This window comes from Fomitiporia mediterranea (assembly GCF_000271605.1).
Source record: "Fomitiporia mediterranea MF3/22 unplaced genomic scaffold FOMMEscaffold_6, whole genome shotgun sequence".
In the NCBI taxonomy this organism is placed as follows: Eukaryota; Fungi; Basidiomycota; class Agaricomycetes; order Hymenochaetales; family Hymenochaetaceae; genus Fomitiporia; species Fomitiporia mediterranea.
This window is the reverse complement of record NW_006760391.1, coordinates 2,851,733-2,872,695: the sequence shown is the minus strand read 5'-3', so window position 1 is coordinate 2,872,695 and position 20,963 is coordinate 2,851,733. Positions and strand designations below refer to the sequence as shown.

Sequence of the window (20,963 nt, the reverse complement as noted above, 5' to 3'; positions counted from 1 at the left end):
GTCAGCGGAGATGATCAATTATGGTAATGAGGTTACCCACGCCTCATGTCGCCCCCCGGTGCGGTCGGAGAGAAGAAGCGGACTCGGAGAGCACCTTGACAACCGCCAGCGTCTCCGACTCTATTCTAGCGCCCGCCACATGTAATCCGTGAGGTAAGTGAGTGACGCCAACAACGCATTGTGACAGTGTATACAGAGCTAACCTAACCCACGAAGAAAAAAACGAATTGTTTCGGGGAGCTGATGCGTGCACATGGAACACGATCGAGCAAGGATAAGCCTGGATAAGTGTCCGTACCGCGTACCGCGCCCCGTCTTTGCATTCGGGGAAAAGGATTTAAGGCTTCATTCCGTCATAGGGACAGAGTGGACTAGCGAAGGCCACGCGATCAGCGATCATGTCGCGTGGGTGCAGAGGGGTGCAGGAGGATGATCCATTTGAATTGACGAATAATTTGTCCATTTCTGATAAGAAGAGCAGATTGCCCAGAATCAGCGCCCGCAGGCATACTTAAACTATATTTCTCTTCATTTTTGGGTCTTGTCTGCTGCAAGGGTGGGTCGGACCCGGCTTGCTTCCTGTTGCTGCTCCTGCTGCCTCCTGGCTCCCTGGGCTCGGGCGGCATTGGGTAAGCACTCGGCTCGAGGTCAGTTGCGAGAGCTGCCTGCCTTGCCTGCCTGTGCTACCTTCTTTCTTCTCTCCTTCCCTCCCTATTCTCGTCGCTCTAACGACACTTCCTTCCCCCAGAGCTCCTGTCTCTGTTCCGCTCATTTGTATCACCAGCCTGCTTATTGCGGTCCCGTCCCATAAGAACATGCGCATTGGGAAGGCACCCTCCCTCTCCCTCTCCCCCGCATCGCAGAATGGGCCCTCTGGTTCTGGTTCTTCTCCCAACAAGGATGATTCTGTCAAAAGGCGCCAGAGCTTCACGAGCGCCGTCTCCGCCTTCGCCGCCGAGCTGCGTTCCCGGCCTAAGAAAGCAGCAGCATTCACGATCCCTCGTCTCGGAGCCGCGCACAAGAGCACAGACAACCTATCTCTCGCGCATGCAACGCGTTCAAAGTCGTGTTCTCACCTCCCCATAACTGCAAATAATGGTGACGAGCCGTTGCTTACACTCGTCCTGGCCAGCACGTCTTTTCTTGATACGACAATCTCGGAGAGTGGGGAACGGTTGTATGTGATTAACACAAAGGGTGCGCGTACGAATATTGCAAGAGACGACCCCGTGCAGGGTGTCGCGCATGTCGGTGCGGTCACCTGGGTCGACGAAAATGACGCAGACAAGCCTGTAGGCTTTCGGAGCAGCGCAACCATCCAGATGGCGCACGGGCGGCAATATTATGTCGAGGACTTCCTCAAACGCACCAAACTCACGAGGTACGTGCTCGTGTGTGCCTGCCTTCCTTTCTATTGACGTTTCATATTTTACCTCCCTTGCTGATTTGTTTTGTGCAAACTGTAAATTCCATTAAACCCCATATAGCTCTCGGCTTTTTAACATCCCCCATTACCCGCACTCGTTGAAATGGAAGCGATCGGGAGGGACTTATAAAGTACGTGTACATGACTTCTTGGAATTGCCAATTCTTATATTCTTATATTGAACATGTTTGTTTTGATTTTATTTATGTTTTTATCTGACGGATTTCGTTGGTTTGCTCCGACGCATGTAGCTTACGGTGGCGAAAGGGAAAGCGACAGTTGCGGTTCTGGAACCAGCCGTGCTTGCCGCCCCACCGCGTATCAAAGTGTTCCAGACACTGTACGAACATGACGAGACGCGTCCACAGCGCGAACATCGCGGAGTACCAGTGTTCCTACTCGACTACCTGGTAGTGACCGCTTTACTTGTCGTGTCAGAAAAGGACGAATGGCTGCAAGCTGCAAGCGGTGCAACTTCGTCAACTAGTACCCAAACGGCCTCGTCAATTACAAGACAAGGTTCCATTCATAAGTGGCGATTAGAGGTGCAAACCGAACCATTCTCGATCGCGGAATTCGACGATTCGAATTCTAATTCGCAGCCTCCGAGTCCATCGGTGCCGTCAGTAATTGATATCGGTCCGTCGAAGACGGAGGATGTAGATTCCGATTCTAGAGCAGCCGACACGGCTGCCCTCAGGTTATCGAAACATATTTCGCAGTTAGTGACGACGACGACGTCACCGGAGACGTTTACCTCACCGGGTCATTCGTTCTCGCATTCTTCGTTACCTTCGGCGGTGCGTAGCGCTTCTGCTGCTCATCCTCATCATCCGTTCGCGAACGAGGGTGAGGATAGTCCCTCCTCCGTCGACGAATTTGGTGCTCGTTTCAGTCCTCTGAGATGTGTCTTACCGCCTACACTAGGCGTATCACTAGTAGACTCCAGCCCAAGTCCAATGTCAAGTACGCAACCGAGTCCGGATGATCAGTCGTTACCTCAGCCTGTCAACAAACGTTTGATTATGCGTACGCGGAGCGCTGAGTCGCTCGCGGACGCCGAAACGCCGCGCCCTATGAGTAAGAGTCTACCTGCTACGCCGATAATTACTAGGCCAGCTACGGCCGGTGCGAGGCCGAGGGAGAGTAGTAGGCCATTCAGGCCGTTACCGAAGCCGCCACAGGGCGCTGTGGTAACACTATCCAACCTGTCTAATGAAAGAGGTGGGAGTAATGAGAGCATCCCGCCCGTGCCTAGCCTGCCATCCGGACTTTCGTCCCCTGAAAATAGCAGTGATTTATCTGTATCCGAGGACGTCGGTCTTGGCGGCGGCCGACCGAATGGCTCGCGAACTGTGTCGCTTTCGTCGATCGTACCCTCACCTTCGCATAGTTTTATGGGAGGGCTGGCGAGTCTTACTGCTTCTCCTGATTCTGAGAGCCCTGTTTCATCATCGGCGGAGGGGGTGGATAGACCGAGGTCTATTAGACGTACGGCGTCTGAGACCACGTTATCTGTACGGGTGACTACGGAGTCATCGTCACCTACTTCGGATTCGTCAGCGCATTCACATTCGCAGTGTCATTTGGAAGAAATGATTCAGAGGGATCGGCATAGATCCTCGAATAATTCGGATGGCTCGCTCTTGAAAAATATGCAACGGCGCTCGATTATGAGGCAAACGCTCGTCAGTCCCGAGGATTCTCCATCAGCGCCATCAGCGCCGCCCGCGCCGAGCAGAACGTTATCAGCGCCCTCGGTGCCGTCAGTACCGATCGTCATTCCCCGAACAGCTCCTTTACGGATTCGAAATAATAGCAATAATAATACGCGTACTCCTCCTCCTCCCCTTCCTACTTCTCATGTGCAAAATCAGAGTCATCCGAGAGCGTCGACTTCTTCGAGCGTGACCTCCGCCTCCTCGTCCGCCGTTCCGTATATGCATATGCATTTACATTCCCCACGTACACCGACGCAGTTCCATGTACAAAATGAAGTGCGGAGTCGGGCGAGTCTTGATTCTGACCGGCGGCCTTCTTTGCCTGAGGTATCTTCCTCTGGTTTTGGATCACTAGGCGGAGTGGTGGGCAACAGGAAGATAATGGGGGGAAACAGCGAGGATGAGGATGGTGAAGAGTGTGATGTGTATGGATGCGGTGCTCCACCTGCGTACGACTCAATTGATTTTTCGCACCCGCCGTTGAAGCAGAGTTCGTTTCGGGGTGTTGGGTAGGTGGCTGGGCGAGTAGAGCCTTGATTTGGTTTTCTTGTTCCTTCAACTTTCTTTCCTGCTCTTTCCATTTGTTTTTGATGGTTTCCTGGATGGATCTTGAATTGGTGGATTGGACGGACAATTAAAAAGTTCCGTCCCCATCGCCTTCGTTTCGTTGCCTTTTTCCAATTTAGCAGTCTTGGTGGAAGTCATCGTGACAGTTCTGTTATCCTATTATCTCAATCTCTCCATGAAGTCCGTGCACTGCAGAGCATACGTACGCACAATGTACAACATACCACACTATATTATACTCTGCGCAGCACGTCCTTCATCATCCGTCATCTATTCCTGTCCATCATTTACTCCATCCATCTAACTCACACCCACCCGCTCGCTGTTGCTTTCGCTAGTAGAATATTTGGATTTATAATACGTACATAACTTAGCCACGTTATTTCCGACTTACAAATAGTACATATATGATTTTAAAAGTGTTCTTTAACTGAAAAATTATTAATAATGTAGGTATAATCTGGGTCGTATTAGTGTGGTTTGTATTTGTAAATACAGTAAAAAAACATTGTTGTAATACATAAATTGTATCAATGTCATTGAGTATATCTCTCTCCTAACATTGTGCAATAAGATGTTTTCAGCTGTAGTTGACTTTGAAATGTAATTAATGTTAATGTTGACTTTTGTAATTTTGTAACTGAGAACAGATCCTTTATTCCAGACAAGAGCATTGTAGAAAACTATATAGGACAACTAGTACATCAGCAATATTTGAGATCTATATTCTTATCCTATAGTCATTGGTGATCCATTTGCTGGTGATGCTGGACTAGATTGAACTATAGACATTGGTGATGTTGAGCTGAATCCAACTATAGACATTGAGGATCCATATAAACTGCTTCTAACTGAATATACAGGTACTTGGCCTGACAGGAATTGAGCAGAGGCAGAAATCCTCATTGGATCATATTTTTGTAGTTTTGATGAGCCTGGCTCTAAAGCTATCTGCTGATCATTCTGGTTCTCAATCAGCAGTTATATTAACATTTAGTGCTCTAGTACTGACATTGACAGCCTCTTCCAACTCTTTCAACTTATCTAGCCATGTCTTTTGCTGTAAACCTGTTTGAGAATTATAGTCAGTAACCTTGTATTCAACTTTTTCAATAGAATCCAAATATGTACCATTAAGCATTTTTAGACGTGCAATTTCCATATCCTTTTCCCTGATACAGGATAAAAGATCTACCACTTGTAAGTCTAACCGATCATTGCAAGCTTGAAGATAGGAGGTACGCGATTCATGAGCTTTTATTCTGTCAAGAAAATGTAAACAGGTTAGAGTACATTGCTGCATTATTGGTTTTGAATAAGGAAAGCTCACATCTTTTCTTGATCAGCCAGTTTGCGAGTAAGATGAACTCGCTCGTGTTGAAGGAGCTGTTGCGTAGATGGCCTCATTTTAGGCTAGCAGGAACAGAATCAGCCAGCACGGGAATGAAATCCAGGTATGATCAAGCATACATTTACGTTGAGCATGGATTTTATGACATTATCCAATGCTTGCGAATAGCACTCTGGCAAAGGCGGTATGCTGCCAGTGTGAATCAGCGTCTTCAGATCGTCATACGTCCGAGCTGAGTGAAATAAAGGCTTGAGAGCACATAGCTCGTACATCAAACAGCCGAGAGACCAGATGTCGGCCTTTGTATCGTACGATACCTTCTGAAATAGTTCTGGTGACATGTAGAACGGAGTTCCGACAAAGGTGTCCGTGAAAGATGTCTGGTCGAGAGCTTTCGATAAACCAAAATCACCGAGCTTGAGTATACCACCTTTGCCAATAAAAACTAATCAATGCGTCAATAACAGACTCCTTGGCCAGTAAGTTGGGTGCACACCATTTCCCGGCTTCAAATCCCTATGTAATATCTGCTGCAGATTTCCGTCAATGCTACCGTCCCCCAAGATCCTGGAACCCGGGTTATGACAGTGGTCCAGAGCAAGAAGAAGTTGAAGGAGATATGACCAAATGATGTCCTCAGATAGAGATTCTTCAAACCGATCTTGTTCACGCTGGTTGATTATTGAAGAGAGGTCACCCCCTTCACAGTATTCCATCAGGATGTACAAGATTCCAGTATCGTTGTCCACAAACTTGAGGTTATCCAGTTAATTTATACAATCTGTTTTAGCTTCTCAAAACGTACCTGGTCAATATATCTAACAATATTCTCGTGCCGCAAATCTTTTAGAACGTTCCTGTACGTGCAACCTTTGTAAAGGAAAGGCGGGTGTCAACAAAGCTTAGCTGAACGTACGCTTCTACCATGATCTTTTTCCTATCACTTTCGGACAATTTCGCAAAGCCGAGTTCCTTCCTCGCAAGGACCTGAGAGTTTTTACTACGTCAGCGAACAGACCGCACGAGAGTGTAATTAATTCAGCAAAGTTCGCCTGTACATACCTCTCCATCCGACTTACGTCGAACTTTACGAACGATGCCAAATGATCCATGCCCGATAACCTCAAGGGATTCGTAGAGGTCAAGCGGGCTGGAAGCACCTGAATTCACTGTTCCCAACATCTTGGAGGATGAAGAGCACGTATTGTACTTCGAGAGGCAGCGGATGGGTTCCAATCTCGGCACTAGTGCAGTATCACAGGACAGCAGCCTGCGAGGCTGATGGGGGCTGCAAGACTCGCGGAAACAAATACAGGAGAGCAGTGAGTCAATAGTGATTGGCATCAATCATCATCATTGGTTCACGTGTTCACGTTATTTTTATTTTCGTGCTCTCGGTCCCGGCATCTAAACATGCATGGCGTTTGCATGGATCAGGCGAGTCCCGCTTCGCGCAGCTCAACGCTCCTCTGGGCCACTACAAATATCTCAGCCAGCTGTGACTGGGGCAACACGACAGCACTACCATGCCATGCCACGTCTTGCATATTAGCCCTGTATTCAACATCGTCGACCTACGAGATAGATATCGAGCGTCTACACGGAGTTGATCAAAGGAACGCTGAATTGAATCAACCTTTGCTACTGATACCCGGAACTGACCTACTTCATTGTGCCCGTGGTACTAGTTAAGCGCTTGTTTCCTTGTTGAACTTCATGCGCATGAAACTCCTCAGATGTGGCTTCAAGTGCAACAGCAGTCATTGAATTTGGTGGTTTCTGTCGCTTGTTGGTACCGGCTTTGAGTAAAATATTTAGTTTGCCCGTTTCTATTGGACACATGCGGAGCTTTATATTCATGTCGGATGAGGCAAACTTTTCTGCGTGCGACTGAATCTGGCTAAGATCTGTCGTGCAGACTATACTATCCCTGCCTACCCTATTTCTGCCATGCATGTGCAGGTAGAGAGCTTAACTCTGCCTTTTTGTTTCTGTTTTCGTTTTAGTTTCCTTCCTTTGTCTTCCCTTTTTCTTGTTTCGCAGGAATGGATAGCGAATTGGCAAGTACGTTTTATTTTAGCTTATTTTCCCTTCAACTTCTTGCTTCCCTCACCTTTGGTCGTTTAGTGGTTTGGACATCTCTCATCTGCATTATTATGGAAAGCTACAGCATTTTGACATCTCATGATCTCAGTCTCTCTCTCTGACTCTTGAGTCTATGCACTACAGAGCATGCATGCAATGTGTGACATACTATTATCATGCTCTGTTCAGCATGTCATTCGTCGTCTACTACTCCATCCATCCTATCTAACTCTCATCCACTTGCTCACTTGCTCGATCATGTGCGGTTGCTTTCGCTGGTAGAATATTCGGATTTAAAATACATACATAACTTGTCCACGTTATTTTTCTTATGTCAGTTCATAAAACACACATTCTTTAACTAAATCAATGACAAAATGGGTACAAATTCAGTTGTGTTGGTGTGGCATTTTGTTTTTGTGTAAATAGTTGATTTTACAATACAATCAACATTGATATTTTATTTGTAAATTTGTATAATCCACAAGTTGAAGACAAGTTCCTTATTCCAGACAAGCACATCGGATATATCTATAGGACAACTGATGTAAAGCAACATTGTTTAAGATCTACATTGCTATCCAATATTCATTGGAGATCCATTTACCAGTGACTTTGGACTAAACCCGATAATAGACATTGGCAATCCATATGAACTATGTTTAGGAGCAGGCACTAGTACTTGAGCTGGCATAAGCTGAGCAGAGGGAAGAGGCATTGTTGGTTCATATTTCTGTATGTTTGATGAACCTGGCTCTAAAGATATATGCTGGTCAATCTGATTCTGAATTAGTATGAATATGTTAGTATTTAGCACACTAGTACTGACCCTGATATTCTCTATCAATTTTTCCAGCCCTTTCGCTCCCTGTAGACCTGTTTCAGAAGTGGACTGATTGTCTGTGTGCTCAACGTATGGCTTAAACACGTCAATACTCTTCAAAAGTGAATGGATACTATCATCCTTTGCTGAAGGGAAGAAATCATGGCTACTGTGAACGCTGAGGTACGTGCGAGCACGAGCGAGAATGCTTTTGAGACGATTGATCTAAGAATCCTTTTCCCTATCACGGGATGAATACATTGCCACCTGTAGTTCTAAGTGAGCATTGCGGGTTTGAAGTTCAGAAATATATGATTCGTGAGCTTTCAAGCTTTCGAAAAAGATGCGAACAAATTAGAGTACGACTCTATAGGATTGGTCTTAGAACAGAGCTCACGTCTTTTCTTTGTCCGCCATTTTCCGAGCGAAGTCGATTTGCTGGTGCTGAAGAAGTTGCTGTGTAGACGGCCTTGTTTCATGCTAGCAGGGAAAAATCAGACAGCACGGGACGAAAGTGTGGGTACAGACAGACATACGTTTAGGTTGAGCATTGATTTGATGACATCACTCAACGCTTGCGAATAGCCCTCTGGCAAAGGCGGTATGCTGCATTTGTGAATTAATGCCTTCAGTTCATCGTACGTCCGAGCCTCGTGAAATAAAGGCCTGCGAGCACAGAGTTCGTAGATTAAGCAGCCGAGAGACCAGATATCAGTCTTCGTATCGTATGATTTCCCTTGAAATAGCTCCGGTGACATGGAGTTCCGACAAAGGTGTTCGTGAAGGATGCCTGATCGAGGGCTTTTGATGATCCAAAATCACCGAGCTTGAGTATGCCACCTTTGCCAATGAAAACTAAACAAAGCGTCAATTATAGACACAATGGGGCCTTGGACAGTAAGTTGCATACACACCATTCTCTGGTTTCAAATCTCTATGTAATATCTGTCGCGGGTTTCCATCGAGGCTACCGTCCCCCCAGGTCCTAGATCCTGGGAAATGACAGTGATGCAGTGCGAGAAGAAGTTGAAGGAGGTATGACCAAATGGTGTCCTCCGGCAGTGGACGTCCAAAGCGTGCACTCTGGTTGATCATGGAAGAGAGGTCACCCCCCTCACAGTATTCCATTAGGATGTACAGAATACCAGCATCATTGTCCGCAAACTTGAGCCATCCAGTTACTATATATATAAACTATAGGAGGCTTCTCATCACGTACCCGGTCCGTATATCTAACAATATTCTCGTGGCGCAAATCCTTTAGGATATTCCTGTTCACGTGCATAACTTTGTAAATAAAAGGCAGGTGTCAACAAAAACCAATACTGCTCATACACTTCAACCATAATCTTGTCTCTATCACTTTCCGACATTTTTACAAAATTGAGTTCCTTCCTCGCGAGGACCTGAGGTTTTCTCAGTCAGCAAACGGACCCACGAGAGCGTAATTAATTCAGCAAACTTCGGTTCCACATACCTCTCCATCCGACTTACGTCGAACTTTACGAACGATGCCAAACGATCCATTCCCGATAACCTCGAGGGGTTCGTAGAGGTCAAGCGGACTGGAAGCACCTGAAGTGACTGTTCCCGACATCTTCGAGGATGAAGAGAGCATATTGCACCTTCATGGACAGCAGATGATGCCCAAACCTCAGTACTTGCGCGTACCACGGGACAGCAACCCTGCGAGGTTAAGAGAAGCTGCGAGACCTGTGGATACGACACAATGGGAGCAGTAAGTGATCGGATCAATTTACCATCAATTATCACCATTGATTCACGTGCCCTCGTGAATTTATTTTTGTCCTCTCAGTCCCCGTATCTAAGCATGAATGGCGTTTGCATGGTTCAAGCGGGTCCCGCTTCGCGCAGCTCAACGCCCCTCTGGGTCACCACAAATATCTCAGCCAGCCGTGACTAGGGTGACATGACAGCACTTACAATGCCACGTCTTGCATGTTAGCCTTTTATTCAACGTCGTCGACCTACGAGGTACATATCGACCTTTGACACCAATTTGATCGAAGGAACGCTGAATTGAATCAACTTTTGCTGCTGACTCCTGGAACTGACTGTATTTCATCGAGCGGGGGGAAATACTTAGAGAGCCTATTACCCGTTAAAGTTCATGCACATGAAGCTACTCATATGCGGCTTCAAGCGCAACAGTAATCATTGAACTCAGGGTTTACTTGAGGGCTTACTAGTACTGGCTTTTGGCTGAGCTTCGATTTCGTTCTTATTGGTCACATACGGTGATTGATATTCATGTCCAACGCTGGGTCAAACTTTACTGCGCCTACATCTGGCTATGGTCCTAGTCGCGCAGACTCCGCGGTTACTAGTCCCGCGAATCCTAATATTCTCACCCGTGCGCAAGTAGAGAATAACTACAAGCGCACGTTGGTGGAGATGATTAGGGAAGTGATGCACCCGCCGCATTCTGCGATGATGGCAGAGAAGTTTGCGTGGTCTATTAGGATCAATAGGTTGTTGGTGAGTCTTGTTTAGCTATGCATTTGGTTGCTTCTATGCTCTCCAAATGCAACGCTATATACATCGTTTTTATTTCCCCTTATGTGCCATAGGCATGTAAGGGAGCATATGAGGTATGCTGACGCGTACTCAAAAATGATTGTAGTGTGAACTCAAATCGATCTCGTCAAACATCGCGCGATGTGATATACCACCATCATTCGCGGACATAGACTCTTTCGTGAGCGAGGCATGGCGTTTCGCAGTTGCGGTGGACGTCCCACGCTTTTACGAAAAGTGGCCTCAAGACCTTGACCGGCTCGTTGAAGAGAGCTTCGCGAACGGGGTGCCTCTCGGGCGAATGATGAATATCTTGCCTCCTGAACACGCCACGCCGATGAGGGGTGGTACGAAAATAGCGCAGAGGTCTGGGAAGCATCGTCACAGGAGCGCAGCCGACTCCGCAGTAGCATTAGGCGCAGAACTCGTACGCGCTACCCCCAGCACAGTCACATCTGGGAGTACACCATCCCTAGACTGGAGAAGCTACTCTACAAGCACTCCTTCCCCTTCTTCGTCGCTCCGCGCGAACTCGTCTCCGTCCTCATACTCGAGGGATATTAGTGTGTTGGCATCCCCTACTACAAGGAACTTTGACGTACTAGAGTTCGAGAGGCTTGTGATGGAGAAGAATTCAGATCAGACTGCATCTGGCACTAGTTTTGACCGAACTCGCCTAAGACCGTGTATACGAGCTTCGACGCCGTCCATATCCCCCAGCCCAGTCATATATTCGACTGCTTCTGTTCCACCGGATGATTCGCCCGCCCCGCCTCATACAATAGAACACAGCGCGCGTTCGAGACGGTCAACGTCATGCCGGGCATGGATTCCGCAGCCATACCACGACGGTCAGACACCGGCGGTCCTCTCAGAACTGGATGATATCTGTGCAACAGCAGATGCATTGATTGGTGAAGCAGAGGATATCGATGCGCGTGATGAGAACGAGAAGGGTCTGAAGGATTGGACAAGTCGGGCGAGGAAATGCGAGGTAAGTGGTACCGAGGGATATCTGAGTCCGCCCTGGTCCTGACAAATGTTTTCCGGAAGGTCGATGGAAGAGGGGCACTTGCACGCGTATCGAATGCTGGACTGTCTGATTGTGATGAAGTACGTTATGTTGCAAGCACGCTGAAGCTCCTCAAGTCTGCACACGTCGAGCTCATTGAATTTGCCGAGAGAATGCTGAATCCTACCCGTTATATATGCAACGCTCCGCAAGCATATGCTACTTCATCTCAAACCACAATACGGGTTCGTGACAATACGGGCCCGATCGTGTCTACCTCGTCTTCTCAGATCACAAACTTTATGACTAGAAGTGGACAGGATCTATCCCGTCCATCCGTACAACGAAGATCGGTCCCGTTTATTCAACCTCCAAGTGTGCCGGTACGTCCTTCAACGCGCTTTACTGTTTTTTCCTATGCTTATACCGCGTTCTATAGTGGAAGTGGGTGCCGGCGCCTACAAGCAACGAGTCGGCGCCAGAGTCAAACGACAAGCCCGACAGATCCAAGATCATCACGTCAAGCATTGTCATTCGCACCCGACGCGGTACCTCTGGCGTGCAAACTACCATCAAACTGCAACGCATGACGGACCGTGAACCGGGTGATGAGTCACACGAACCTCCATGTTCTGCATGTGGGGAGCGAGGTTTCAGCTGTTTCGGCAAGCCGGGTAAAGGGGGCGCGTGTCGAAGGTGTAGGCGCATACGGAGAGGGCATTGTACATACGCCAGGCTGAGGGTTACGAATAAGAATACCGAGAAAGCCGCGTTGGGAAAGAGGAAGCAACAAGATCGCGACAAACAAAAGGAAACTCTTAATCGAAAAGGCAAGGGAAAAGAAAAGGAACAGGTAAATGATTTAGGACGTGCATTCAGGAGACTTATGAATGTGGGCGCGAAGGGGAAGGGGAAGCAGGTCGCGAGACCAAATTCAGAGATGCTCAGGAAGTTAAGGACATCAAGGCTATTGGAAGACCCAATGGACGAGGATGATAACCAAATCAACGAAAATGAGGACGAGGACGAGGACATGAGTGACACAGATGCGCCGCCCTTGAAAAGACGCAGGAGCTTGTCTCCACGGCCAACGCATGAACCTGAATCCGATAGCGAGACGGAAGTGGAACTCGGGCTGCGACAAACCGTCCCTCCAAGAGCGACCTCCGAGCCCCCAGACCGCGCTTCAGCATCCGTCCCCACATGGATGAGGAGGAGCCGAAGTCGGGGGCAAGGGACATCATCACTTACTTGGAACTCGTCTTCGGACGCAAACTTGGGCACGGGCTCAGACCTGAGGGATTCTATTACTCCTACTCCTTTGCGGCAAAGGATTGCCTCGTTCTTAGAACGAGAAAATATTCAGCCCTCGAGTGCTCCTGGCCTGGAGCTTCTGTCAATTGCATCTCTGAATCTACGTTCACGGACGAGGTCAATTACTCGACCGCGGATGATAACGACTTCAGAGCTTGAATCTGGTAGGGAGATGGAAGTGGAACCTGAAGCTTCAACTTCAGCGCCTGGTGTTGATCGCGGCTTCACTTCTACTGCGAGTGTAAATACGAACGTGATTGTTTCAACGTCTCCTGCTCCGCACCCAGGCCAGATTCCCACCCCGACGTCCCTTCCAAGCCCAAATCAGATTGACTTAGCTTTACCACAACAAGCTCCTTCCCCATCCTCTCTGTCATCCTCATCTCAACTCCAGCTTCAGCTCCAACTCCACTCTCAATCTCAAAATCCAAGTATATCTTCCCTTGCCCTCTCATCCATCTTTGCGAAGCTCGACTCGTTGGACGCTTCGAGTGCTTCTATTGCGGATGATGTGAGAGGGGCTCAACAGAGGCTTGCGAGGCAGGGAGAAATTATTAGAGAGGTAAGGGAAGTGCTTGGTGTACTTGTCAGCCCTCCCTCTGGAGAAGCTGAGGGATCGAGATTGAGATTGGAAGATGGAAACGGAGTCGAAGACATGAGCAGAGATGACGATGTAGTTGGGAGGCCGGATGCAGAGGCTTGACTACTATCAAGTATCAAGATCTTTCTTCTTCAAACTTATCTCTACCTTATGCGTCATTTTGAGGTACTAATTTTCTCTCGTCGTGTGGTTTCATTCGCTAATGTTCTTTCATTGACAGAAAAGTTCCTATTAAAGAGCCGAATCTAAGATATGGCCTATTTGTCTTCTTGATTATTTTACGATTTGCCTTGTACCGCGATGTTCTTGGACGCTTGTTCTGCTGGTGTTGCTGTATCCGCGCTACAGACTTTTCGCTCCTATGATTAGATGACGACATGGCGAGAACCAAAAAGATAAATATATGCATGCTTACAATCAACTATAGTACGTCTTTTGTATCTATTCCAAACAAAACCAATTCAGAAAAATAGAACCCCACTCACTAAATACTAAATCAGTCCCAATATGAAATAAAAATATCCAAAGTTTCCAAGGTATTGTCATTACAAACCCTATATCATTGTGTAGCATCAAGGCAAAACACCAGCGTATCCAGTCAACCTTTCCAATTCTTTCTTCAACAAGTCATTCTCCTCTCTCAAGGATCTCCACATCCGAGAAAGCACCTTGCGCCGACGGATTTCTTGACGGAGGCTCATACCGGTTGCTGCCGTGAATGCGGTGTGGTGTGCGCAGATGAACCAGCGGAGTTCCCATTCGCTTCGTGTATTATCTTCTTCGTTGTTCTCGTCGTTGCCCTTCGGGTGATATTTTGTGACCTTAGAAGAGCGAGGAGATGGAGATGGTGCTGGAGAACGGATGAAGGCCGGCGATGGAGAACACGGAGGAGGTGACGAGGAGATGATGATACACGGAGTGCCGGAACCTGGGTGATTGTCGTCCTTGCGAGGAGTCATAGTAGTGAAGTCAAAACGAGAATCGATAACCTTAGATCCATCAACAGCTTTCGTTGATACTTCATCTTCAGAATCAACAAATGTAGTATCCAATGTGCCAATAGACAGATCGTTTTCGACTTCGTCTTCAGAGTCTACGTGCGTATCTTCCTCCCTTCGAGCTTTCTTGATGAGCGATGTGGTATCGCAGTTATCATGTGCTTTAGAGTCCGGATCTGAGTCGACGTATTTCTCGTGCTTGCGCTTGCGGTCTTTTTTCACCTTTTTGTTGGGTATGGTGACCTGGTTACTCGAACTCGTGAAGGCGGCATCAAACCCGAAAAGAAGAGAGAATGGCGTAGGAAAATCAGGAAGGATCATCGTAGATAAAGCAAGAGAGACTTTAGGTTGTTGCGGATTGGTTCAATGCTGAGACACTCTCGAGGAGCTTGGCGAGATAGTAATACGCAGGATAGACAGGGAGACTACTTCCCCAAGAACGAAGCAGCAGAATGCGAGAAGACGTAGAATTACAATAGTGCAGATTGAATTGTTTTGAACCCGTATATTACCAGAAGGAGTCCCTTTGTACCAGATTTCGTCGTCCTAGATATTGCCAAAAGCAGAATTCGTAAAAAAAGAAAAGGAGAGGCGTTGAAAACCCGAACTATGCACCGTGAAGTAAATAGACTAAAGCCTCGAAGACATCAAGCAAGCATGTGCATATAGGGCGGGGTCCGAACTGCCGAAAGCAAGGCAAAGCAAAGTTGAAGCGGCTGACGAAGGAATGAATCTGAATTGTTTTCTTCCGTCGGGGCTGGAACGTAAGCCGGTGCAAACAAGTGTCAATAAATGACGTGAGCGTGAACCCGAAATTTGGACTGATTTATGCTAGCAACACAATCAATCAAGTGGTAGCATACTTGCACCCATACAGTCTGGGACAGTTTAACGGATTCACTTCACTTATTGTCCGAACTCCTATTCCGCCTTGACTGACGTTTGGCAAGTTGACTCGGTCGATTATGATGTCCAAGAAGGTCCTCCCCAAAATCATCTACGGAACAGCTTGGTATGTTTCGCATTTAACGTTATACTACATTACTTAGAACGCGCGTCTGAGTACTGTAATGACTCTGATCTCAAGGAAGAAAGAAGCTACGAAAGACTTGGTAATCACTGCTGTTTTGCAGGGGTTTACTGCTATTGATACAGGCAAGCATATTATTGCATTCACTAGTTGAAACAAGTCAGGAATTGAGATCGATTTACTCTGAGTAGCATGTCAGCCAAAGCACTACAGGTCTGCATCATTGCAACTAGGAAAGCTATAGTGTCTATCTTACCAGTGCACTAGGGAAGATCTCGTCGGTGAGGCATTGCAAGTCCTCTACGATCAGCATGGGATAAAGCGCGATGACCTCTGGCTCCAGACGAAGTAGGCGTCTGTCCTTATCTTGCTCCCGAATACACTTAAGGCCTGCCCAGGTTCACCTCTATCGCAGGCCAAGACACCTCCAAACCTCTCCCTTACGATCCCTCCCTTTCAATCCCGGACCAAATTAAAGCCTCCTTCCAAACGTCCCTGAAAAACCTCCGCACAACCTACCTCGACAGTTACATACTACACAGTCCCTTGCCCACATTACACGACACACTCACGGCATGGCACACACTGGGGTCACTCCAGGATTCCGGTTCGGTAGGTATGATCGGCGTGAGCAATGCATATGATGTGGACGTCATCGAGGCTATGGCGGCTGAGAGGAAGGTGGAAGTCGTACAGAATAGGTGGTATGAGAGGAATGGCTGGGATAGAGACGTAGTGAGATATTGTAGGGATAATGGAGTGATGTACCAGTTGCGTGGAGTACTCTCAGTTACTTTTCATATGTTAATTACCAACGGAACGATATGAATTTACAGGTCATTTTGGACTTTGACTGGCTCTCCGTCACTGCTCAAGCACCCGACGGTGCTTGACATGGCACAGTCATTAGAGTGTACTCCAGCTCAGATCGTCTTCCGTATCGCACAGGAGAACGGAATCACGCCGCTCGCAGGTAGCAAGAATGCAGAGAGGATGAAGCACGGCGTGATCACCAAGGACATCAGTCTGGAGCAGTATACCTCCGACCCGGACTTCGAAGCATTGCAGAAAGCACTATTTAACTGAAAAATGGAAAATAGTTAATTATATGATGTGTTTGCACCTATGTCGCTACTTCCTCTATGCCTTAAGCAGTAACCCATGATTATTTATTGTCTGTAACGAGTTCTGCGAGTTACTGTCGGATGTGTTGAGATTATCAGACTCGATGCTTCAGATACAAAGTGGCATTGAATATGAAACACAGCTAGGAACACATTACGATGCTCTCATTTCTACATCCTCATCTTTCTTCGCGAGGTTATGCTTTGCCAACAACGCGTCAACTTCGGCCGGGCGATAAATCTTGGCGCGTGGTGTCTTCGTCTCCTTGTCAAGCGTTAGCGTTGCAAATTCCACTATAGCATCATCGAAAGTTGGGTCAGTAAATTAACCAAGGATAGTTGAAAGGAGGAGAGCCAAACTTACACTTTTCGCTACCAAGAGTTGTACTGTCCATAGTCTTGCTAAGTGTCTTGAGAACAAGCCCGATCGCCTCATCTAATGTAATCTCGTCTTTGTATTCCTGCTTCAACAAGCTTTGTGCAGTCCCATTGTTCGCTCCGATACAGGTCGCCTTCCAGCCCGAGTAATTCCCTGAAGGGTCAGAGTGGTATAACTGGAATTCATAGTGTGGATCCCAGCCGGCATAGAGAAGCGAAACACCGAACGGTCGTAGACCTGTGCGATTTCGGTTAACAAATAATGTCGTGAATTAGATTTTTTGAAGATGGTATGAAATAGTTGTATTAGTAGATGAGTGGATGCATACCTCCATATTGCGTATACCCTTGCTTCAAATCACATAACCGCTGAGCAAGCTGCTCGACCGGAATATCCTCACTATATGAAAACAAATGTCGTTGCGCTGCTTGACGCGCATAGTTCACAAGGGAAATGGCATCTGCTGTGTATCCTGCTACACCAGCGACAACGTTTCTTTAGTATCACATCAAACTCATTAGCCACGTTATCCCTCTGGAGTGATGTAAAAGGTGAACGTACGAGTTCAAAAGAAAGATCTTCTCGCCGCTACCACCATACCCGCCGGTCGTTGTACCTGATAGGTCAAGCAACTTCCCGGTTACTTTCTTCTCAGCTGCAAGTACAACTCCTTCTTTGGAGAGCACGCCTAGCACCGTACCGGCGTGCGAGATTGCTTCCATGGCATACTCGACTGTAAACGTCCAGTTAGAAGCACGACGCTGACCTTTGGGCAGCTCCACATACTTTGGTACAGACGCCCTGTTGAACCATTAGCCTGTCAAGTTCTGCAGCATATGAAAGATACAGAGGGCATACCTTCAGGCGAGAAGATGGTTGTCCGGCCTATACAAACACAAATTCTGCATTCATATGGTTCAACGTTATTTCTCGGTAATACGTACTGTCATATCTCCTGGCCTTTCATGGAATTAGTACCGCATTTCCTGAGTTGAATATCATTTATCTCACCATTCTGTTATTTCAGTCAAGTTTCCAGATGAGAGCTCTGGAGAAGAAGATGAGTGAAGGGTAAGTAAGGACGCGAGGAGACGCGTCACTCCAGTTACGCGTCGCCCAACGAGCTTCCTATTTCGGAGGATCTGCATTCAGACAGATAAGTACCCGTCTTACTTATGAAACTTGTAAGCCTAGTTTATTCAGAATTATTAATTCTACAATACTATATAGACAGAGATCCAGGGAAAACAAGAAAGTAAGTCTGTCCTTTCTACCCGTACCATTTATCTCCCAATTTTGTTCTCGCTGCTTTTCGAGTTGGTAAGGCGGATTTCCTAATCTCGAACACTTCAATTGCTCTCTGGCATGAAAGAAATCGATGAAAAGGTGAGCAACAGGGAGTCAAAGTGAGACTGTTCATTGGTTGGGCTCACCTTCCATGTAGTGATATCCAACTCCAAAATCAGTTGCTTCTTCGTCAGTCCTTCCTTATAGTCCTCATCCGTTGGCGGCTCAACCAGCACTGCAGTGAGTTCGAAGCTGTAAGCTATCTAAAGATAATCCCAGTTCAATATACTCACTGATCATTGGTTCATTGGTATCCTCCGAGTACTCCAGCGAGACCTTCCCGTCTCGAATAAGGAACGACAAGTAGAATAGATTCTCTACGCTCTGTCCAAAACTCTCCGGGTTGATTATTAAGTGGAAGAGGTTCATTGGTGCGGGCTGCTTTTTTAGGAAGCCCTCGAGCTAAACAAATTTGCCAAGGAAAGTTGGTATGAATATTCACAGAATATCAAATGCTTTTTGACTTACTGCTGCGACGTTCTTAGTTGTCTCATTTTCTGAACGTTCGATATCATCTTCTTTGAGCTGGAGATCGATATTACTATTGAGCCAATCGGCGTTTACAAGAATCCAGATAGATGCTCTAACCTCTTGAGGACGCCTTTCTACAGCGTCAGCTTTCTCGCGCTGGGTACGTTTGGCGATATTCCTCTTCTTCGCCTCAACGGTCAATAATCCAAGCCTATTGTGCTATCAATCGGCGTAATGGAAATATAGTGTACTCTGTTACGCACATGAAGTCCTGAGCAGGTACCCTCCGACTCTTCGCCATCGCCTTTCTCCCAACGGCACTCCAATCCAGTGGGCGATCGCCTTCAACATCTGGGTCCACATTCTCACCGTCCTCAGTTATACGTTCCTCCCCGGGTCTATGTCCACCCATGAACGTGAACAGTCGGGCAACAAGGTCGTCGATCTCAAAACCTCCCGCACCAGCGCGCATAGAACGTGCTTTAGCGTTGCCCAGTGTCGCTGCTGTGACAAGGAAAGAAGAGTCAAGTGTCGCTTCCTGCGGTCCCTTTACTAGTTCATGCCGGGTCGATAGTGAGCATATCGTGTGCTATCGCGTACTTAACGAGGACGCACCCTTTGAGAAAAGCGTATCCGCGCGTTGCACCATCTGCGTCAACGCTTCGCTTTTGATTGCTTTCGGGTCCAAAAGCAGCTCTACGCATAGAACATTTCATAAGAGAATATCACGCTTTCAGACCTAGGATGACGTACCGTTATCCTGCAACTTCCTATAATCTTGTCTTAGAGCGCGTTTTTCGTCCCGGTCTTGATCTGGGTCGTAGACATATTCGCCATCGATTTCCTGGGGAGCATCAACGCCGACATCTTCGTCTTCATCATCCACCTGCCTACGGCTGCGATTCCGAGAGCCTCGCGACATGTCTGATCTCTATAATTAGTATAAAAGACGAATGTGTCCACTGTCGACGGTCGACGAGAGAATCAATAAGCGCGCAAGACGCGTCTACTGTCACGATACACGTGACGTTATAGACCAACTTATTAGACGCGTTTCGTGCTGGGATTGGCGGTCGCAGTCTCAGAGTCTGATCCACACCTAAGCAATGGTCTGTCACCAATCTGCTAATGTACGTGTCAATTTGGAATACGGGAATTATAGCGTCAGCTCCGCAGCACGGCTCGAAGCTTCCAAGGAGAAACGACAACTTGCTGCTGATGTTATACCTTAAAGATGCATTTGTTATATGTTAGGACCAAGTGGGGTTGGAACTCAACGATGCATCGACAGTAAAGCTTTCTCATTGACGTGTTACTTTGCTATTAGGTACATGAGATTCTAGTGTCTACTTTGCATCTCTCCATGCAGGTCTCTCTCTATGCAGGTCTCCTCGACTCTCTCGTGGTCCGTCACAGTGATTCGCCCAATGGATGTATCGACTATGTGACAGTTGAGATATGGCACTCATACCTTCGTTCTGCCTTTGTGATGTTTCATTCTCTGTTGGAGTTGCTGCTCTATCTCTCGTTTCTTTTCAACAACTACTGAATGCACATTCTTTTCCCAGTCGCTAGCCTTATCTTTATGGTAAGAATCATAATGATTGCATATCTCCTTCAAGAGTTTCTTGTGCAACATACAGTTAGTATATCTGTCATAGTAAGCCCATATTTTTCCACATCTTAGTGGGATTTTGCATTTCTGGTCGAATACACACCTACCCTGCCAGTGACTTTCCGCTGAAAAGTATATTGTTATTTTGTTCAAATAAAGTAGAGAGTAGAAACTGACACTACTAAGCGAATAAGTATCACATACCATCAATCAGGGTGAGCATTCTAATGGATTTATGCTGCCACTCGTCATAGTCAAAAGTTAACTCTGCAGCTTCCCCAAATGCAAGGTCTACACCTGATCAATTAAGCCTGTGAGCTTAAGAACAGTAGTAGCACTTGGCCTTACAGTTTTGCAAGTTTCCACACAATAAATGCATGACTTGATGTCTATAATCAGCTTCAGACAGTGCTTCAAACCCAGTTGGAGTTTCTGCTTCTGAATTTGTATATGAGTAATATATCTAAGTGTAGTCTGGTCATTAAGGGTCTTTCTTACCTTTAAATGCATCTCTCAGCCTTTTGATCATACTGCTTCTTTGTACCTAAGGGGTAGTATTGT

The 20,963-nt window shown here is 46.9% G+C and overlaps 8 protein-coding genes across 8 annotated transcripts; 3 read left to right on the top strand and 5 right to left on the bottom strand.

Moving 5' to 3' along the window:
* Positions 1 to 112: 112 nt before the first annotated feature.
* FOMMEDRAFT_20387 (uncharacterized protein) lies at positions 113 to 4,031 on the top strand. The gene is made up of 4 exons (XM_007266871.1): positions 113 to 157; positions 218 to 1,381; positions 1,488 to 1,557; positions 1,678 to 4,031. The coding sequence occupies exons 2-4, from the start codon at positions 816 to 818 to the stop codon at positions 3,658 to 3,660; spliced, it is 2,619 nt and encodes an 872-aa protein (XP_007266933.1). The 5' UTR covers positions 113 to 157; positions 218 to 815; the 3' UTR covers positions 3,661 to 4,031.
* Positions 4,032 to 5,040: 1,009 nt separating this feature from the next.
* FOMMEDRAFT_156609 (kinase-like protein) lies at positions 5,041 to 6,247 on the bottom strand (the record flags this gene model as incomplete). Its single annotated transcript, XM_007266870.1, has 6 exons — positions 5,041 to 5,127; positions 5,185 to 5,510; positions 5,562 to 5,817; positions 5,871 to 5,922; positions 5,982 to 6,052; positions 6,128 to 6,247. 6 exons carry the CDS (start codon positions 6,245 to 6,247, stop codon positions 5,041 to 5,043), a joined length of 912 nt encoding a protein of 303 aa, XP_007266932.1.
* A 1,472-nt stretch (positions 6,248 to 7,719) lies between these two features.
* Positions 7,720 to 10,137, bottom strand: FOMMEDRAFT_146859 (kinase-like protein). The gene is made up of 11 exons (XM_007266869.1): positions 9,790 to 10,137; positions 9,451 to 9,711; positions 9,309 to 9,379; positions 9,193 to 9,244; positions 8,888 to 9,137; positions 8,730 to 8,828; positions 8,510 to 8,709; positions 8,371 to 8,453; positions 7,980 to 8,304; positions 7,833 to 7,934; positions 7,720 to 7,770 (listed from the first exon to the last, which is right to left on the bottom strand). Exons 2-9 carry the CDS (start codon positions 9,589 to 9,591, stop codon positions 8,199 to 8,201), a joined length of 1,002 nt encoding a protein of 333 aa, XP_007266931.1. The 5' UTR covers positions 9,592 to 9,711; positions 9,790 to 10,137; the 3' UTR covers positions 7,720 to 7,770; positions 7,833 to 7,934; positions 7,980 to 8,198.
* A 107-nt stretch (positions 10,138 to 10,244) lies between these two features.
* Positions 10,245 to 13,540, top strand: FOMMEDRAFT_156606 (uncharacterized protein; the record flags this gene model as incomplete). Its single annotated transcript, XM_007266868.1, has 4 exons — positions 10,245 to 10,472; positions 10,618 to 11,505; positions 11,565 to 11,906; positions 11,963 to 13,540. The coding sequence occupies 4 exons, from the start codon at positions 10,245 to 10,247 to the stop codon at positions 13,538 to 13,540; spliced, it is 3,036 nt and encodes a 1,011-aa protein (XP_007266930.1).
* A 470-nt stretch (positions 13,541 to 14,010) lies between these two features.
* On the bottom strand, positions 14,011 to 14,757 carry FOMMEDRAFT_146858 (uncharacterized protein; the record flags this gene model as incomplete). The annotated part of the gene is made up of 1 exon (XM_007266867.1): positions 14,011 to 14,757. The coding sequence occupies one exon, from the start codon at positions 14,755 to 14,757 to the stop codon at positions 14,011 to 14,013; it is 747 nt and encodes a 248-aa protein (XP_007266929.1).
* Positions 14,758 to 15,404: 647 nt separating this feature from the next.
* On the top strand, positions 15,405 to 16,618 carry FOMMEDRAFT_140918 (Aldo/keto reductase; the record flags this gene model as incomplete). Its single annotated transcript, XM_007266866.1, has 6 exons — positions 15,405 to 15,448; positions 15,524 to 15,591; positions 15,658 to 15,679; positions 15,734 to 15,814; positions 15,865 to 16,236; positions 16,303 to 16,618. 6 exons carry the CDS (start codon positions 15,405 to 15,407, stop codon positions 16,550 to 16,552), a joined length of 837 nt encoding a protein of 278 aa, XP_007266928.1. The 3' UTR covers positions 16,553 to 16,618.
* A 78-nt stretch (positions 16,619 to 16,696) lies between these two features.
* On the bottom strand, positions 16,697 to 18,018 carry FOMMEDRAFT_123446 (N-terminal nucleophile aminohydrolase). The gene is made up of 8 exons (XM_007266865.1): positions 17,981 to 18,018; positions 17,914 to 17,929; positions 17,828 to 17,854; positions 17,756 to 17,770; positions 17,531 to 17,702; positions 17,298 to 17,464; positions 16,955 to 17,206; positions 16,697 to 16,884 (listed from the first exon to the last, which is right to left on the bottom strand). The coding sequence occupies exons 1-8, from the start codon at positions 17,981 to 17,983 to the stop codon at positions 16,745 to 16,747; spliced, it is 792 nt and encodes a 263-aa protein (XP_007266927.1). The 5' UTR covers positions 17,984 to 18,018; the 3' UTR covers positions 16,697 to 16,744.
* Positions 18,019 to 18,162: 144 nt separating this feature from the next.
* FOMMEDRAFT_140916 (uncharacterized protein) lies at positions 18,163 to 19,747 on the bottom strand. Its single transcript, XM_007266864.1, has 8 exons — positions 19,541 to 19,747; positions 19,403 to 19,483; positions 19,051 to 19,339; positions 18,905 to 18,998; positions 18,785 to 18,841; positions 18,550 to 18,718; positions 18,403 to 18,491; positions 18,163 to 18,329 (listed from the first exon to the last, which is right to left on the bottom strand). Exons 1-8 carry the CDS (start codon positions 19,707 to 19,709, stop codon positions 18,240 to 18,242), a joined length of 1,038 nt encoding a protein of 345 aa, XP_007266926.1. The 5' UTR covers positions 19,710 to 19,747; the 3' UTR covers positions 18,163 to 18,239.
* Between the last annotated feature and the right edge of the window lie 1,216 nt (positions 19,748 to 20,963).

Excerpts from the sequence above, each read along its gene's own strand:
- FOMMEDRAFT_20387 (XM_007266871.1), top strand. The coding sequence starts at position 816 with ATGCGCATTGGGAAGGCACCCTCCCTCTCCCTCTCCCCCGCATCGCAG. Across the intron at positions 1,382-1,487 it reads AAACGCACCAAACTCACGAG|CTCTCGGCTTTTTAACATCC; the intron begins GTACGTGCTCGT and ends AACCCCATATAG. Across the intron at positions 1,558-1,677 it reads GATCGGGAGGGACTTATAAA|CTTACGGTGGCGAAAGGGAA; the intron begins GTACGTGTACAT and ends CGACGCATGTAG.
- FOMMEDRAFT_146859 (XM_007266869.1), bottom strand. The coding sequence starts at position 9,591 with ATGCTCTCTTCATCCTCGAAGATGTCGGGAACAGTCACTTCAGGTGCT. Across the intron at positions 9,380-9,450 it reads GACGTAAGTCGGATGGAGAG|GTCCTCGCGAGGAAGGAACT; the intron begins GTATGTGGAACC and ends AGAAAACCTCAG. Across the intron at positions 8,305-8,370 it reads ATGGCGGACAAAGAAAAGAC|CTTGAAAGCTCACGAATCAT; the intron begins GTGAGCTCTGTT and ends CTTTTTCGAAAG.
- FOMMEDRAFT_123446 (XM_007266865.1), bottom strand. Across the intron at positions 17,465-17,530 it reads AAGATCTTTCTTTTGAACTC|AAACGTTGTCGCTGGTGTAG; the intron begins GTACGTTCACCT and ends GTGATACTAAAG. Across the intron at positions 17,207-17,297 it reads AGGGTATACGCAATATGGAG|GTCTACGACCGTTCGGTGTT; the intron begins GTATGCATCCAC and ends GAAATCGCACAG.
- FOMMEDRAFT_140916 (XM_007266864.1), bottom strand. The coding sequence starts at position 19,709 with ATGTCGCGAGGCTCTCGGAATCGCAGCCGTAGGCAGGTGGATGATGAA. Across the intron at positions 18,999-19,050 it reads GTACCTGCTCAGGACTTCAT|GCTTGGATTATTGACCGTTG; the intron begins GTGCGTAACAGA and ends ATAGCACAATAG. Across the intron at positions 18,492-18,549 it reads TACCAATGAACCAATGATCA|TGCTGGTTGAGCCGCCAACG; the intron begins GTGAGTATATTG and ends AACTCACTGCAG.